Source organism: Melopsittacus undulatus, chromosome 1, assembly GCF_012275295.1.
Source record: "Melopsittacus undulatus isolate bMelUnd1 chromosome 1, bMelUnd1.mat.Z, whole genome shotgun sequence".
Taxonomy (NCBI): Eukaryota; Metazoa; Chordata; class Aves; order Psittaciformes; family Psittaculidae; genus Melopsittacus; species Melopsittacus undulatus.
In genome coordinates, this window is record NC_047527.1 from 39,662,607 (window position 1) to 39,675,903 (window position 13,297).

Consider the following 13,297-nt stretch of genomic DNA (forward strand, 5'->3'; position numbering starts at 1 on the left):
GACAGGCTGAGAAAGTTGGGGCTGTTGAGCCTGGAGAAGAGAAGGCTGCGTGGAGACCTCATAGCAGCCTTCCAGGATCTGAAGGGGGCCTACAAGGATGCTGGTGAGGGACTATTCATCAGGGACTGTAGTGACAGGACAAGGGGTAACGGGTTGAAACTTAAACAGCAGAGGTTTAGATTGGATATAAGGAAGAAATTCTTTACTGTTAGGGTGGTGAGGCACTGGAATGGGTTGCTCAGGGAGGTTGTGAATGCTCCATCCCTGGCGGTGTTCAAGACCAGGTTGGATGAAGCCTTGGGTGATATGGTTTAGTGTGAGGTGTCCCTGCCCATAGCAGTGGGGTTGGAACTTAGATGATCTTAAGGTCCTTTCCAACCCTAACTATTCTATGATTCTATTAAGACAGTGGAGACTAACAGTGGACTGTCATGGCCTGAATGAAGTCACACCACCATCGAGTGCTGCCGTACCAGACATGCTAGAACTTCAGTATGAACTGGAGTCAAAGGCAGCCAAGTGGTATGCCACGACTGATATCACCAATGCATTTTTTCTTCATTCCTTTGGCAGCAGAGTGCAGGCCAGAGTTTGCTTTTACTTGGAGAGGCAACCAGTACACTTGGAACCGACTGCCCCAGGGGTGAAAACACCACCCTACCATTTACCATTGACTGATCCAGACTGCACTGGAACAGTCGCAAACTCCAGAACACCTGGAATACACTGATGCTAGCATGGTTTGAGGCAGTACTGCTGCAGCTGAACTCAAGACTCTTGACTACACTTGTACTCTTTACTATAGCTAGAACACATTTCACAAGCCCAAGTCTCCTTCACACCCTGGAAAGGGTACCGCCCTCGAACACACACCCCACTGAAGCCCTTTCCATGCAGCATGGATGTACATGGCTGGGTAATCTCATCATACCTAAAGCGTACCCTCGGGTGCAGATCTTGCACAGAACAAGCACGCAAAGCATAGCAGCTTGTTTACACGGGCTTCCCTAAATCCTATACTTCCCAAAGCTTAGTGCTGCCAAACGGGTCCCTCCAGATTTCCTCCGAGGCCGCCGCGTGCCCTATCCTTACTCACTGGCACCCTTCCAGCCGCCACACACGTCTTTCTGATCCCCTCCCCGCACGGTAAGGGCCGTTCCTGCACCAGCCCCGCAATACGCATCTAGACCAGCCACACGAAACCCGCCTGCCCCCAGCGATCACCTCTCCAGCAGAGACTCTTCCTCTTCAAAACCAAAAGCACGTTATAAATGGTGCTATCTTTAAAACGAAAGTGGAGAGAGCTGCCACAGAAACCCCGCCCAACAAGCTGCTCCGTCCTTGAGCCCTTCGCCCTTCCCCCGGCCTTAGCCTCAGCTTGGAGCCAAGGGGGCCGAGCGCCCCGATCGCCATCCCAGACAGCAGTTCCCCTTCCCGATGCCGGCCAGAGCAACGGCAGCAGACCTGCAGCTCCGAGCCCGGCTTCCCGGCCCCGGGAGCACATCGCCCTTCCTCTCCGCCCCGCCCCCGGGCTTCCGGTCAGCCCCACACCGGGGCGGGCAGGCGGCATAAAGGGTGCCCCGTTCCCCCCCACCCGGAACTGTGGTGGTGTCTGTGTCGTGCTGCTGCAGCCGCTCACCCGCGGCACCGCTCAGGTGGGGTGTCCTCTCTGTCCTTCAGCTCCGCAGGCAGAGGTACCCGCGGCGGTGCTGGGGAGGTGGGGAGCGGGGGTCCTGGGCGTGAGGGAAGGTGGGGAGCGGGTTACCGCTGCCCGTGCGGTTTGGGGCTTGGTGGGGTCAGTGCGGTTAACAGAGGAGAGTAGGGCTGCCAGAGGCTTGTGGGTGGTGGGAAGGGTATCATGGCACAGGAGCAGTATGGTTCTGGGGAGACCCAACACTGCAGATGCAATGAGTAAATTCATGCTTGCCAAACTCCACTCAGATGATTGCGTGAGCGGCCTTTAATCCTTTTGGGTAGCAGAAGTGTTCTGTGGTTCAGGTACCAGCCTTAATGCTGCCCTTGTGTTTCCTGAGCACTTGAGAGTCTGCAAGAGCCTCTTGGCTGTAAGCATTTGCACACCTACCAGCAAGTCTGTGCTGGCAAAGTTATTTGTGCTTGAAAAGAAATCTGGTATTGTAAATTCCCTGGTGCTTCACTACAATATAAAAGCTCTCTGTACTTATGTCTGTTTGGGTGTAACATATTAAAAAACAATACATGGTATCAGAAGGGATCTGAGATCTTACTTGTGCTGACAGTACCCTTGGTTAATTCACCTGTAAACAGATCCCTGCTTGCTCTAGTTGAGGAGCCAAAATCAGCCTTGGCTAATGTAATTGTCTATAGATACGCTTGGTCACAGTAGCTGTGTAATTAGCAGTGCTAATGCAGTAAGAATAGAGGGCTCTTGGCCCAGTCAAAGCTGGGCTGGCAAGGGATGTGTCAGTGGGAATTAAGCATCTCATTGAAGGAAGAGGAGTTGGTGTATGCCTAAACCAACTCTATTTCTCTAAAAAAAAGTTGGTACTTCCCTAAGGTTTAATCAGCCTTTGCCCTTTGCAAGCCTAATTCATTATTATTTTGCTTAATAAATTACTAACCCAAGTTCTAAATTGGGTTTAGGTCAAATTGCGTATTACACTTTGAAAGTAATTGCTTCCCTTAGTTTTCCATAAGGATTAACTACAACATTCTTATCTATTCCAGAGATACCAGTCTCCTTTCAGAGTGTGTTGAGTCAGTGTAATCAAGTTAAATTCTGCAACTACTTATTTATTGCCTCTGTTTTAGGTCCAGCGAAGAATTCTGTTTCCAAAAACTTGCAGGTTTCTTGATGCACATGAAATTTAGTAACACTTGTCCCATACAACCCTGGTTTTGTTTATATCTGTAGCAGCTCTATGTGAGCTTCTCCAGGAAATGTCAGTGTTGGCTCTAGAAAAATATTCCTGTGCTGATTAGATATTTCTTCCATTTCTTACTGGTGTTAATGCCTCTATACACATTTTGTCCCTTTTAAAAAGGGAACAAAGAATAAAAAAGCCTTACTCTGTGGCTTCTCTTCAGAAAGAATTTATTTCCCTGCCCACTAAGGTTTTGATGAAAGCTTTTCTGTTACTGAACTATTTTTGTGATGTCCTCATGTTTCTGACAGCAAACTCTCTGAAATAACTTGCTGTGTTCCAGCAGAGGCCTGTCTCTTTTCAGGTCTTGCCTTGCTTCCCATGTATAAAGCTCATGATAATACCTGTATGTCCACATGCTGAATTTCATGACCTTTGCTCGGAGTAGCAGAGATCTAAGTAACATATCTCTTTGGTATTTCTCAAACATCATTACCTATACACATAGATAGTGTTAACTAAGAGGTGTGTTCAAACTGGGAATGCAGTGCTGAAGGTTGAAGTGTAAGTCCCAGTGTGCTCTACCTTTAGCTGAGAAGGAAGATATTAATCCATAGTTAAACTGCAGTTAGTCAACAGTTAAAACGTACTTTAACCATAGCATTCACATACTGGGAAATAAATAGCATTCTTTTGAGGACTTAAATTCCTGCTTTGTGTAAGCATTACCGTGATGAATACAGATTGCGTGTGAAGTTAATGCATACCTGAGATAGAATGATTCAAGCCCATGACATTTGCTTAATGCAGGGAGGTGAAGAGAAGAAACTCAATAGCTTTGCGGTGTGTCTCTAAACAAAACACTGTTCAGTTTTAAAAGTAAGCTCTCCTCAATAATAGTAGTTGTTGTTGTAAGCAAATAGTGACAGCCAAGTGTGGTTTGGAGATTTTTAAGCATACTGTATTCTGAAGCTTCCTATGCTGGCAGTTTGTCAGCCGGGTTGAGACTGTGACTTGGTCTGCATATGATTTCTAAATTGCAAGGAGTGCCTACAAAGCAAAAATGTCATAGTCCTCAAAGGAGGATTTTTCCTGACCTCAAGGACTAGCCTGTGAGCTCTAAAGTTATTTGATAAAGCCATAAGGTTTGATTTGTAATTGCCATGAATTTCTGGTTAAGATGTTCAGGGTGCAGCTATCACTTTTTTGAGTCCACATTCTAACGGAGCAGAGATGGAAATGCATGACATGAGGAGTAGGGAATTGCTGAAGCAGATGAGGACGGGTGTCTCCTGCCTCTGCTAAATGTTATATCAATTGTGTGCTGTGTTCCGGAGGGCAGTTGAAGCAACCTGGAGATGATACAGGAAGGATAAATGTGTCTGATGTGCAGATGTAAACCTACATAGCTTTTTGAAGCAACACTCAGAAGCAGGCTACAGAAAATATGTAGAATGGATCTGAAAATGCATTTTGAAATACAGATGTTTGCATTTTTTTCTTGTTATGGCTTAACCTGTCTGAAAAACATTTTATTTTACCAGGTATCTGAAGACATCTTCTCAAGATGAACTTCTTCCTGGAAACATTCAGAGTCATTGGACTACTTGTCTATTACTTGCTGGAGTCACTAGTGTTCTCAATTGTGCCTAAACGGAAGAAGAGTGTTAGTGGTGAAATAGTATTAATAACAGGAGCAGGAAGTGGCATTGGGAGACTCTTATCCTTAAAGTTTGCCAGCCTTGGAGCCACAGTGGTTCTCTGGGACATTAATCAAGAGGGCCTTAAGGAGACAAGTAAACTGATCAAAGAAAATGGAGTCGTGAGAGTACACTGCTATGTCTGTGATTGTAGCAACAGGCAGGATGTCTACAGGGTAGCTGATCAGGTAAAGTATCATATTTGTGGCTTTGACGCTATTGTAAGATGAGTGCAGGCACATATGTATGGTAAGTTTTAGTGTTTCAAAGCAAGAGATTAAAGTAGATTGATTCAGAATGTACTTTACGTGCTACCTTTTTCAATAATACTGTTTTTTAGAGTTGACTTGTGTATCTCTGCACCTTTAAAAATAAAAAGAGCTGGTTCTCTTTTTCAGTAGCTCATTTCAACTGAGCAGCTTCTTATTAATTCGATTACTGAGCAAGATCTTACTGGTGAAGTGCAGAAAATCAGTTTATTGAAGCTAAAGCAGTTTTTCAAGTGCTGGCAGGCTTTTACCAAAAGTAGACCCTAAAGACCATACATTGTAAGAAGGATTAACTGCTTTGGCAGTTTTCAAATAGTTCCATGGCTGTGAACAGATGTTTGCAGACTCACTTTATCAGAATTAATAAATGTTTCCCAAAGTTGTACATATTTCATACTTTCTTTTCTGAAGAGCTTTGTAAATATAGCACATGGTTAGATATTTTGGGCAGACAAGTAGAACTGCCAGAAGCTAAAACTGCTTAACTGTTTCCATTATAACAACCTGTCTTCATTTGCTGAAGATGTTGCTAAACTTAACTGCTGGACTGGGAAGCTTCCACAGTGAGTGTTTGCCTGAGGATGAATTCTTAAAAAAACAGTAAAGATACAGCTGTCTTCAGCAACATCAGTGATGTTCCTCTTTTGCTGCTGCTTAAGAAGCTTTAGCCTTCTGCATTTTTATATCTGCCGAAATGACTAGAACAAACTTCCAGATAAGAGGAGCTTGTGCATGACATAAAGCGTGTTTGAGGATGGTGCTGTTGGTTTGTAATCCTGGTAGTGCTGTTCACTCTTGGGCCCCTGTGCAGCTTTGTTATACCACCTGAGTTGCACAGCTGTTGTCCCTGTGGAGCAGTTGCACATGTCTACCACAGCCCTGCAACTCTGCTTCCTACTCAGCTGGGAGCATTGGAGGAGGAGGGAGTATTCCAGTGTGAAGGACACTGGAATGAAGAAGGTGGAAACTAACCTTCAGTTTTCAGGACTCAAGAGCTAGCCCTTCTGTCCCATGGAGAAAAGCATTAGCAGAGCCATTCTAGCCAAAGAGAAGAGGGTATAGCAAAGTATGTGACACAGATTAGGGATGATAAAACCAGAGGCAGACAGGAGCCTAGCACAAGAAGTGGTAAGAGGGTCTCTTACCACTGCATGATTCCTCACTTACAATCTTCTGTCAGCAGTTCATTAACAGCTAATCTGCTAATAATCCTCCTGCTGAGGCACGTAGAAGAAAAGACCCTATTATGATTTCAGAAATATCATGCCCTACTGACAACTGATGTAGACTCATACTGACAACTTTCCTCTTAGTTGACAAGACTCTAGTATTAGTGCTTGGTGCCACTGTTCACTTAATGCAGTGCTTTGGATCATAGTGTTCAGTGTTGGGCTTTGCAAGACGAGGCAGCATGGTTCCAGGTTTAGTCCCCCCCTGTGATTCAGCTTCATGCAATGACTTGGAGTTTTGCAAGACTATAGTGAACTAACTTCATGCACACAGGGCAGGATAAGGTTAAAAATTTGTGCCTAGTAAAACAATCTCAAAGTCAACACAAAATGTGTATGTACCTTAAATACCTGCTTCTGGTACTTCATCAGCCACACAGAGACCTGGAAAGAGCCACTCCACTAGGAAGAAAACCAAAAAAGCTCTGCACGTGGTGGTGTCCTTGTTCTTTTCCTGTACCACCAGGATGAACAACAGCTTTTGTCTGTCAAGAAACTTAATTATAATCTCTTTGTTCCAGAAGTACCCATCCCCAAAAGGAATGTGGCCTTCTCTGATCTACTCCTCCCTCCCTTGGCTTCAGCTGAACTTTTAAGAATCTAGAGCTTTGGAAGAGGGAGTAACTCTATGGGTGTTTTGATCCTGCTGCTTTTGAAGAACCAGAAGTCTTTTCCTCATTATTTTGCAAAATGACATCTGGGTTCACATTTACATCCAGGATCTCCTGCATATTATCTCTTTTGCTTATCCATTGTCTTTTATTGCTGCTTAGTCAAGAAGACAACTTGCAGCCAGTTTTTCTCTTTTCTCAGAATGCTTTCCTTTGCAGAGGATCAACAGTAGAAGCGTGCTTCCTGGTGGTATTTTGCGCTGCCTAGTGCTTTCTTCCACCTCTTGTAGGCAGTTTGGAGAGGTTTGTGGTTCTTAGAAAGCTGTTTTGGGATGGTCTTTGGGAATTGTAATTGCTCACTACTAAACTTCAATATAAAAGCATAAATATAAATGCAGAAACAGGAAATAGTGTTTGTACCTGAAAAAGATGTTTAATAAGATCAGCTGGAACATGCTTTCCTGCACTGCACAAATGGGGAGGTTTAGAGCTTTGGCAAGCTCACCTCTCCCAGCAGTTAGGGGAAGGACTCAATAAGGTATCCTAGACTTTGCCTAAAAGCAGAGTGGGGAAGCCTGGGCTGAGTGTCTTGACAGTCATCAAAAGACTCGACTGTGCAAGCTGGCTTCAGCCTTCAAGTTGTATGGCAGCACTTTTTCTGTGCTCAAGTTGCTCTGTGGAAAACAAAAGAGGATTTGAATATAATCAAGGAACCTTACAAGTGGAGGTTTAGATATTGGAGCCCTCATGTGTACTCATCCTGGTTAATTTGCATGAGGATCTATGTACTGTGCTTCACTGCGTGACATAAAAATAGCCTTATGAACAGGATTGCCCATGGGTTTTAAGATGGTTTACTGTAGCACAATACTTGTTGTGTTAAACACTTTGCAGTAGGAACTTGTTTGGAGCAGTCACAGGACGAACCAGAGCTGCTGGAAGCAGAAGCCTATATGGAGCTATTGGGCTTCATACCTCCAAACTAAGTCCAGTGGTAAGCTGAGCTCTAGAAATACATTGGGTGGGAACATCCAAGAACCTGAGGTGTGTGGATCTGTAACAAGCATAAGAAGTTCAAGTTGATACATGGTATATTTCCATTTGTTATGTTTTCATAAGTAAAACTTAGAAGGCATGTTTTGTATTTATTGCATTATTTCTTGAGGCTTTTTTTTTTTAGGTTAAAAAAGAAGTTGGCGATGTTAGCATTGTAGTCAACAATGCTGGTGTTGTAACTGGGAAGAGATTTATTGATTCTCCAGATTCACTTGTGGAAAAAACTATGGAAGTGAACATAATGGCACACTTCTGGGTAATACCTGTACTTTGCATATACATGCTAAGGCATTGGTTAAACATGTTTTCAGTGTTAATTTTGCCTTTTGGAATTGAGAGAAATATGCAAGGATATAGAGATCCTTGTAACTTCATTCAGAAATTATATGAGAAATTACTTTCTATGGAAATCTGTAAAATAAGAGTGGAAGAGCAGGTCCTTTGGGAACTTCTGGGGTAGGTAGATAGAAGCAAAATTGCTTCATATTTAGAAATGCTCTTAAGATTGAAGTTTACCATTTGTTGAATTCTGAAGCTGGTCATAATCTCAAAATTAATAGTTATAATCTCAAAAATAATTGATATGAAGGAGGCTCAGCCTTAAAGTTGCTGTTCTCTACTAACAGAACCATTCAGTTCTGCTTGTGTTCTAGTTGCTTTGTAGTTATAATAGTTTCAGTAAGAAATACCCCATATTCAGACAATGCTCTTAAGTGGGACTTTTGTCCAAAATGAGTAACTTAATGTGCTTTTTCTTCCAGGGAAGGCAGGCCATCTATATAGTGTTCCTATCCTAAATAATTGCAAAGGAAATATTAGAACGTGCTTCAGTTTCTCTATAAATAAATATAATCACAAAGATTAAATGAATTTAATAGAAGGAAAAAGTGAAATTCAGAGTTTTGCCTTTTACAAAATTCACAGTGAAGACTTAATTCTCATTTGAAGCATTGCAGTACTGAGCTTTAGGCTGAAAGAAACTTAACAACCGGCTGAAGCTGTATGTTTAGCTTTCAGCAAGTTACAATCTGTCTGTGGTGTTGAGGAGAAAGTGGTACTGGTTGGCCTGGAAAGTCACAGTTTAGTAGCTGAAGGTTAGAGTTCAAACAACAAACTCCTTCACCTGTATTTAAACTGTAGGGAGAATTTCTTTATAAACAACACCTTCAGAATATTATAGCACATATCTTACTTAGTAACGTGTTTCATTGTAACTCTGACTTCTGTTGCAGACTTACAAAGCCTTCCTCCCAGCAATGATAGCCTCTAACCATGGACACTTGGTTAGTATTGCAAGTTCAGCAGGACTGACTGGAGTCAATCTTCTTTCAGGTGCTGTATTAAAGCTATAATTCACCTAGACAATTAGTTTGATTTAAACTCTGCAATCAGTACTCACAAAAAATAAATGCTGATTTTGAGTTTCTGTGTCTTTGCGTACAGATCAAGTAAGTGGTTTCAAGCTAGCTGACCTTAAGTAGACCATTCCTTTCAAAAGAGTTTTCACAGTGCTGTGAAATAGAGTTTTCTGCCAAGGCAGCTAGAGGATCTTGGAGCCATATAGAGCTTTAAAAACCAAGAACTTCAGTGGTACTAAAATTAACCTGCAGGTATTTGGTAGGGAAGAGTCCATTTCGTGGTTTGGTTTTGGCAAGCATGTTCCCAAGCTAAGCAAAACCCTGTATGGGCTTCCCTGATTCAGAGAACTACTGAAATCCAGGTGTGGTGCAGAGGTGTGATACCTCATTTTGCATTCTCTGTCTCAGCCATTCATTCAAGACAGCCCACATAATGATGGAAAGAAAGTGTTGAGATTAGGGCAAACTCAGAAGGCATTTTGAAAAATGTATGCAAAGGGGGAGGAAAATGAAATAAGGTGACATAGCAGTAAAACAAATGTAGCTTCAAGGCATTGATAATGAAGACAAATGGAGTTTCAAGTTGAAACCACGTTAGAGTCTTGAAAGCTTGAGTTTGATGCAAGAAGCTAGTGCATGAATTCAAAGATAAGGGCTGGCATGAAAAGATCATTTAATTTGCTATTGTTCAGTAGAGAGTGGAAACGTGATTTGCTGGGATGTGATGAGTAACCCTTTGTCTGCCAGTCTAGAAACAACTGTTAACTTAGGAAGGGGAAAGTAAAGGAGTGAGTCACATCAAAGGCAAATTTCATTTGTAACTTAAACCTGAAAACAGTTGCTACTCTGTTGTGAAGTATTTTATTATTGGACAGTAATTTTCTGCAGGTACTGTGTATATACAATTTCTGTAGTAAAGTGCTGTTGTTGATACTGTTTAAAAAACAAAACCAATCTGTGGTGGTGTAGTTTACTTGCTAGAACATAGTTTTGTCCCGGTTCTCTTGTCATGTTATAGCTCCTGTGTGTGCATTCAGTGGCAGGACTCACTGAACCTTTTTAGTAAAGTTTAATTAGTAGATAAAGACGTTTAACTGCAATGTTTTGTTTATTTTACAGATTACTGCGCAAGTAAATTTGCAGCTGTTGGTTTTGCAGAGTCAGTTAATCTAGAGATGAGAAGACTGGGAAAGACTGGCGTTAAAACCACAATTGTGTGCCCTTACTTCATAAACACAGGGATGTTTGATGGCTGTAGCACTAAGTGAGTAAACTTGTGTGAGGTTTTTAATGCAACTTGCATGTTTAGTATGTTGCATATTCCTACTTCCTTATGAAATTCATGATCTAGGCTTTTCTCTGCTTGTGTTATTTTTAGGGCCTCAGGTGGGTGTTAACAGTGCTTATCCAGTGAGTGGGCAACCCAAATGGCAAAGCCCTTAGTACTTTGATATTCATGTAAGCTGAAATGTGAAACTTGGTTGGTGTCCTTTCCTCTGCAAAGCCAAATGCTCCAGCTGTCCTCTCTGTTTTCTAAACCCCCATTCACCTCCTGAAATCAGTGGCATAGCTTTGCTAGACTGTTTGTATAATGACAGAATTTGAGGAGCTGAATAAAAGCCTGTTGTGTCTTAATATGAGGATTGCTTGTGTTACGAGAGATCATACAAGGGGAAAATAACAGTGGCCACTCACTCTCTAACATAATGAAGGTTCTATTGTTCATAGGATTTGTGGTATTTATTTCTTCTTTTAGTTGACTAGCAGGAAAATCGAGACTTTTTGAGTCAAAAATTTGCTGTTTGAATCCAAAGCAATTTGTTACAGTAAGAAATGCTTTCTCTTCCAGGTGGCCACATGTGCTTCCCAATCTGGAGCCCGAGTATGTGGCTGAGAAGATAATCACTGCTGTTCGGCGGGACCAAGAAATACTGCTGCTACCACGTGTTCTTTATTTCTTTTTTGCTTTGAAAAAGTAAGTTATGCCTCTCCCTCTTTTCTGGCAAGGGATGTTTCAGCTATGTGCTCGACTAAAAGTGGCAACCAGGCTTCCACGTGGGCAGAACGTAATGAAAATTCACACCAGTGTTTCTGGAGTTCTCTTTTTTTTTTTCTCCTTATCTCTAGGGGTTCAGCCTACCCTTGGACCACAGAACAGTGACAGGAATGTCTGACTTTGACCTGCTAACTCCATTTGCTGTAGTTTTACTGTGGGCTGTAGAGACCAGGCCTTGTTCTCAGTGACTGCATATCTGGTGTCCTGCTCTAGCATTAGGGCACTTCAGACTGGTGCAAGCCAGACTGCGAAATTGATCTGCCTAATAACTCAGGCTGCCAAGGGAGTGTAAGGGGTATTTTGAGAGGACCAGCGGTAGTGTATTCTAGAGAGTATACTGTCTTTGCTAGTATTTGCCAGGTAAAACTAATTCTGTGATAAAAATGCACAACTCTACTAATGTCTGTTCTGGTTTGTTTATTTGTTAATGTTCTTTCTTCTCTGCAACCTCCCTGCCTTACAGCATCCTACCAGTGAAAGCTTCTGTTCTCCTTATGGAGTATTTTGGAACCCTCCATATCATGGATAGCTTCAAAGGTCGAGCAAAGAAGGAGTGAAAAAGCACAAAATTTGGAGACCAGCAACTCTGAAGTGGACCTTGCTAAAGGTGGTGGTGGGAAAGAACCGTTTCTCTAGCAGCTGTGCACTGAAGGAGCCTCACCTCTCATTAGTAACAGGTTTTTTTTAAGAAGTGCTTTTTAGTTAGCTCTTTATCAATAGCTTTCACTCAAACTATTTGTTTTTAATCTGGTGAGCTGTTTTCTTTACACCTTATTGTGGAAATACATTAATTGAAATTAGTCCTTTCAGTTATGTCTGTTGTAATGCCTTAAACATGATCCTGCATCACAGACTAATACCTGGCCCTTCTGCAGGAGAAGGGACTGAGAAACCACATGTATTTGGCAGGGAGCCAGGAAAGCCTCTCGTGAACCTGACTTCTCAGTCATTCACTGAACCACGAGGAGGGGCAGTACTGCTGGTGCCATTACCATTCTCTCGTAAGCTGAGGAATTTAAGAGCTTCCTGAAACAACAGATTTGAATTTATACAAATGGAAGCTTTGTGAAAAGAAAATATGTGCTGTCTTTGTGCAGAATCAGTGACATATATCAATTTTTGGAGGTGGTGATCTTGGGACTCACAGAGGGATTGCTGTGAAGTCCTAACAAGAAGATGGTACATGAAGTGGCAGAGCATCTCAGTTGTGACAGCATCATGTCTGACAGCATGAAGTACAATGCAGCTCCTACAAAGGAATTCTTGGTTTCATGACCATTGTTTGAAACTTTAAATAGTCTCTAAATGACTGGGTTCCAAATTTGACTGGAGTTACTGCATTGGTTTGACAGTTGCTGATTCAAAGACCATACAGAACATGGTATTTTGCTGCCTGTTGTGTTTCTTCTCCATGTGAGTTCCTGTTCCTGTGGTAGCAAAAAATCTTACTATCCTGTAATGCTTCAAAGCACAGAGAATGTAATTTTTCTTGTCACTAACTTGATCCTCTGAGCAAAACTGGGAAGGAAAACAACAACAACAACAAAAGTAGCAGCTGAGAATACAGGCTCTATTATTATTTACTTTATGAATTTGGAAATCGTACCCCAGAGCAATAGGCAGCTGCTTGGAAACTAGTCTTCATGGTGATCTGATCTCATCTGGGGAAGGAACCAAGCAGATTCCTCTTTTCTGTTAACTTTCCTGGGGCAGTTGATGCTCTGAAGACACCTGTGTGGACTGTGTGCCTCAGTAAGCAGCTGTCCAAAACCATAAGCCTTCTAAAATAAAGTCTTTTAACAAAATAGTTTATCTGACTTTTTCTTTCTTGTGACAATCCAGTCCGGATTCACAGCTATCAGATATTCTAGTGGAATGCAGAACTACTGTATCTCTGGTGAGACTGACGAGGATCACTGAAGCTTCAAAAGGTGGGGGAGCATTACAGGCAGTGGCTTTTGTCCACTTGCGGTATAACACCCTTTCTCTGTAGGCCTAGGTATCTCCATCTTAACAGATCTTTTTTTCTGCTTGCCAAAGCCAGGCTCACAGTCTGATGTTATGAAGATAGCATATACCTGAGGAAAATAGCTTTGTCACTTGCCCTCAGCAATATTCACACTAGGAATAAGAATGTTCTCATGCTTGGGACACAGATGTATGACAAAGGCTGTG

The 13,297-nt window shown here is 42.3% G+C and overlaps 1 protein-coding gene across 3 annotated transcripts; it reads left to right on the forward strand.

The window, feature by feature from the left end:
- The first annotated feature begins 1,554 nt into the window (after positions 1 to 1,554).
- On the forward strand, positions 1,555 to 12,927 carry LOC101877633 (epidermal retinol dehydrogenase 2-like). Of its 3 annotated transcripts, none has more exons than XM_031052329.2 (7): positions 1,555 to 1,707; positions 4,386 to 4,731; positions 7,833 to 7,964; positions 8,941 to 9,040; positions 10,186 to 10,330; positions 10,916 to 11,041; positions 11,586 to 12,927. In XM_031052329.2, the coding sequence occupies exons 2-7, from the start codon at positions 4,411 to 4,413 to the stop codon at positions 11,677 to 11,679; spliced, it is 918 nt and encodes a 305-aa protein (XP_030908189.1). In that variant the 5' UTR covers positions 1,555 to 1,707; positions 4,386 to 4,410; the 3' UTR covers positions 11,680 to 12,927. The 3 variants fall into 3 exon arrangements, with proteins under 3 accessions (XP_030908189.1, XP_005152589.1, XP_030908190.1); XM_005152532.3 differs by having other exon boundaries at positions 1,555 to 1,694; positions 4,388 to 4,731; XM_031052330.2 differs by having other exon boundaries at positions 1,555 to 1,655; positions 4,388 to 4,731.
- The last annotated feature ends 370 nt before the right edge of the window (positions 12,928 to 13,297 follow it).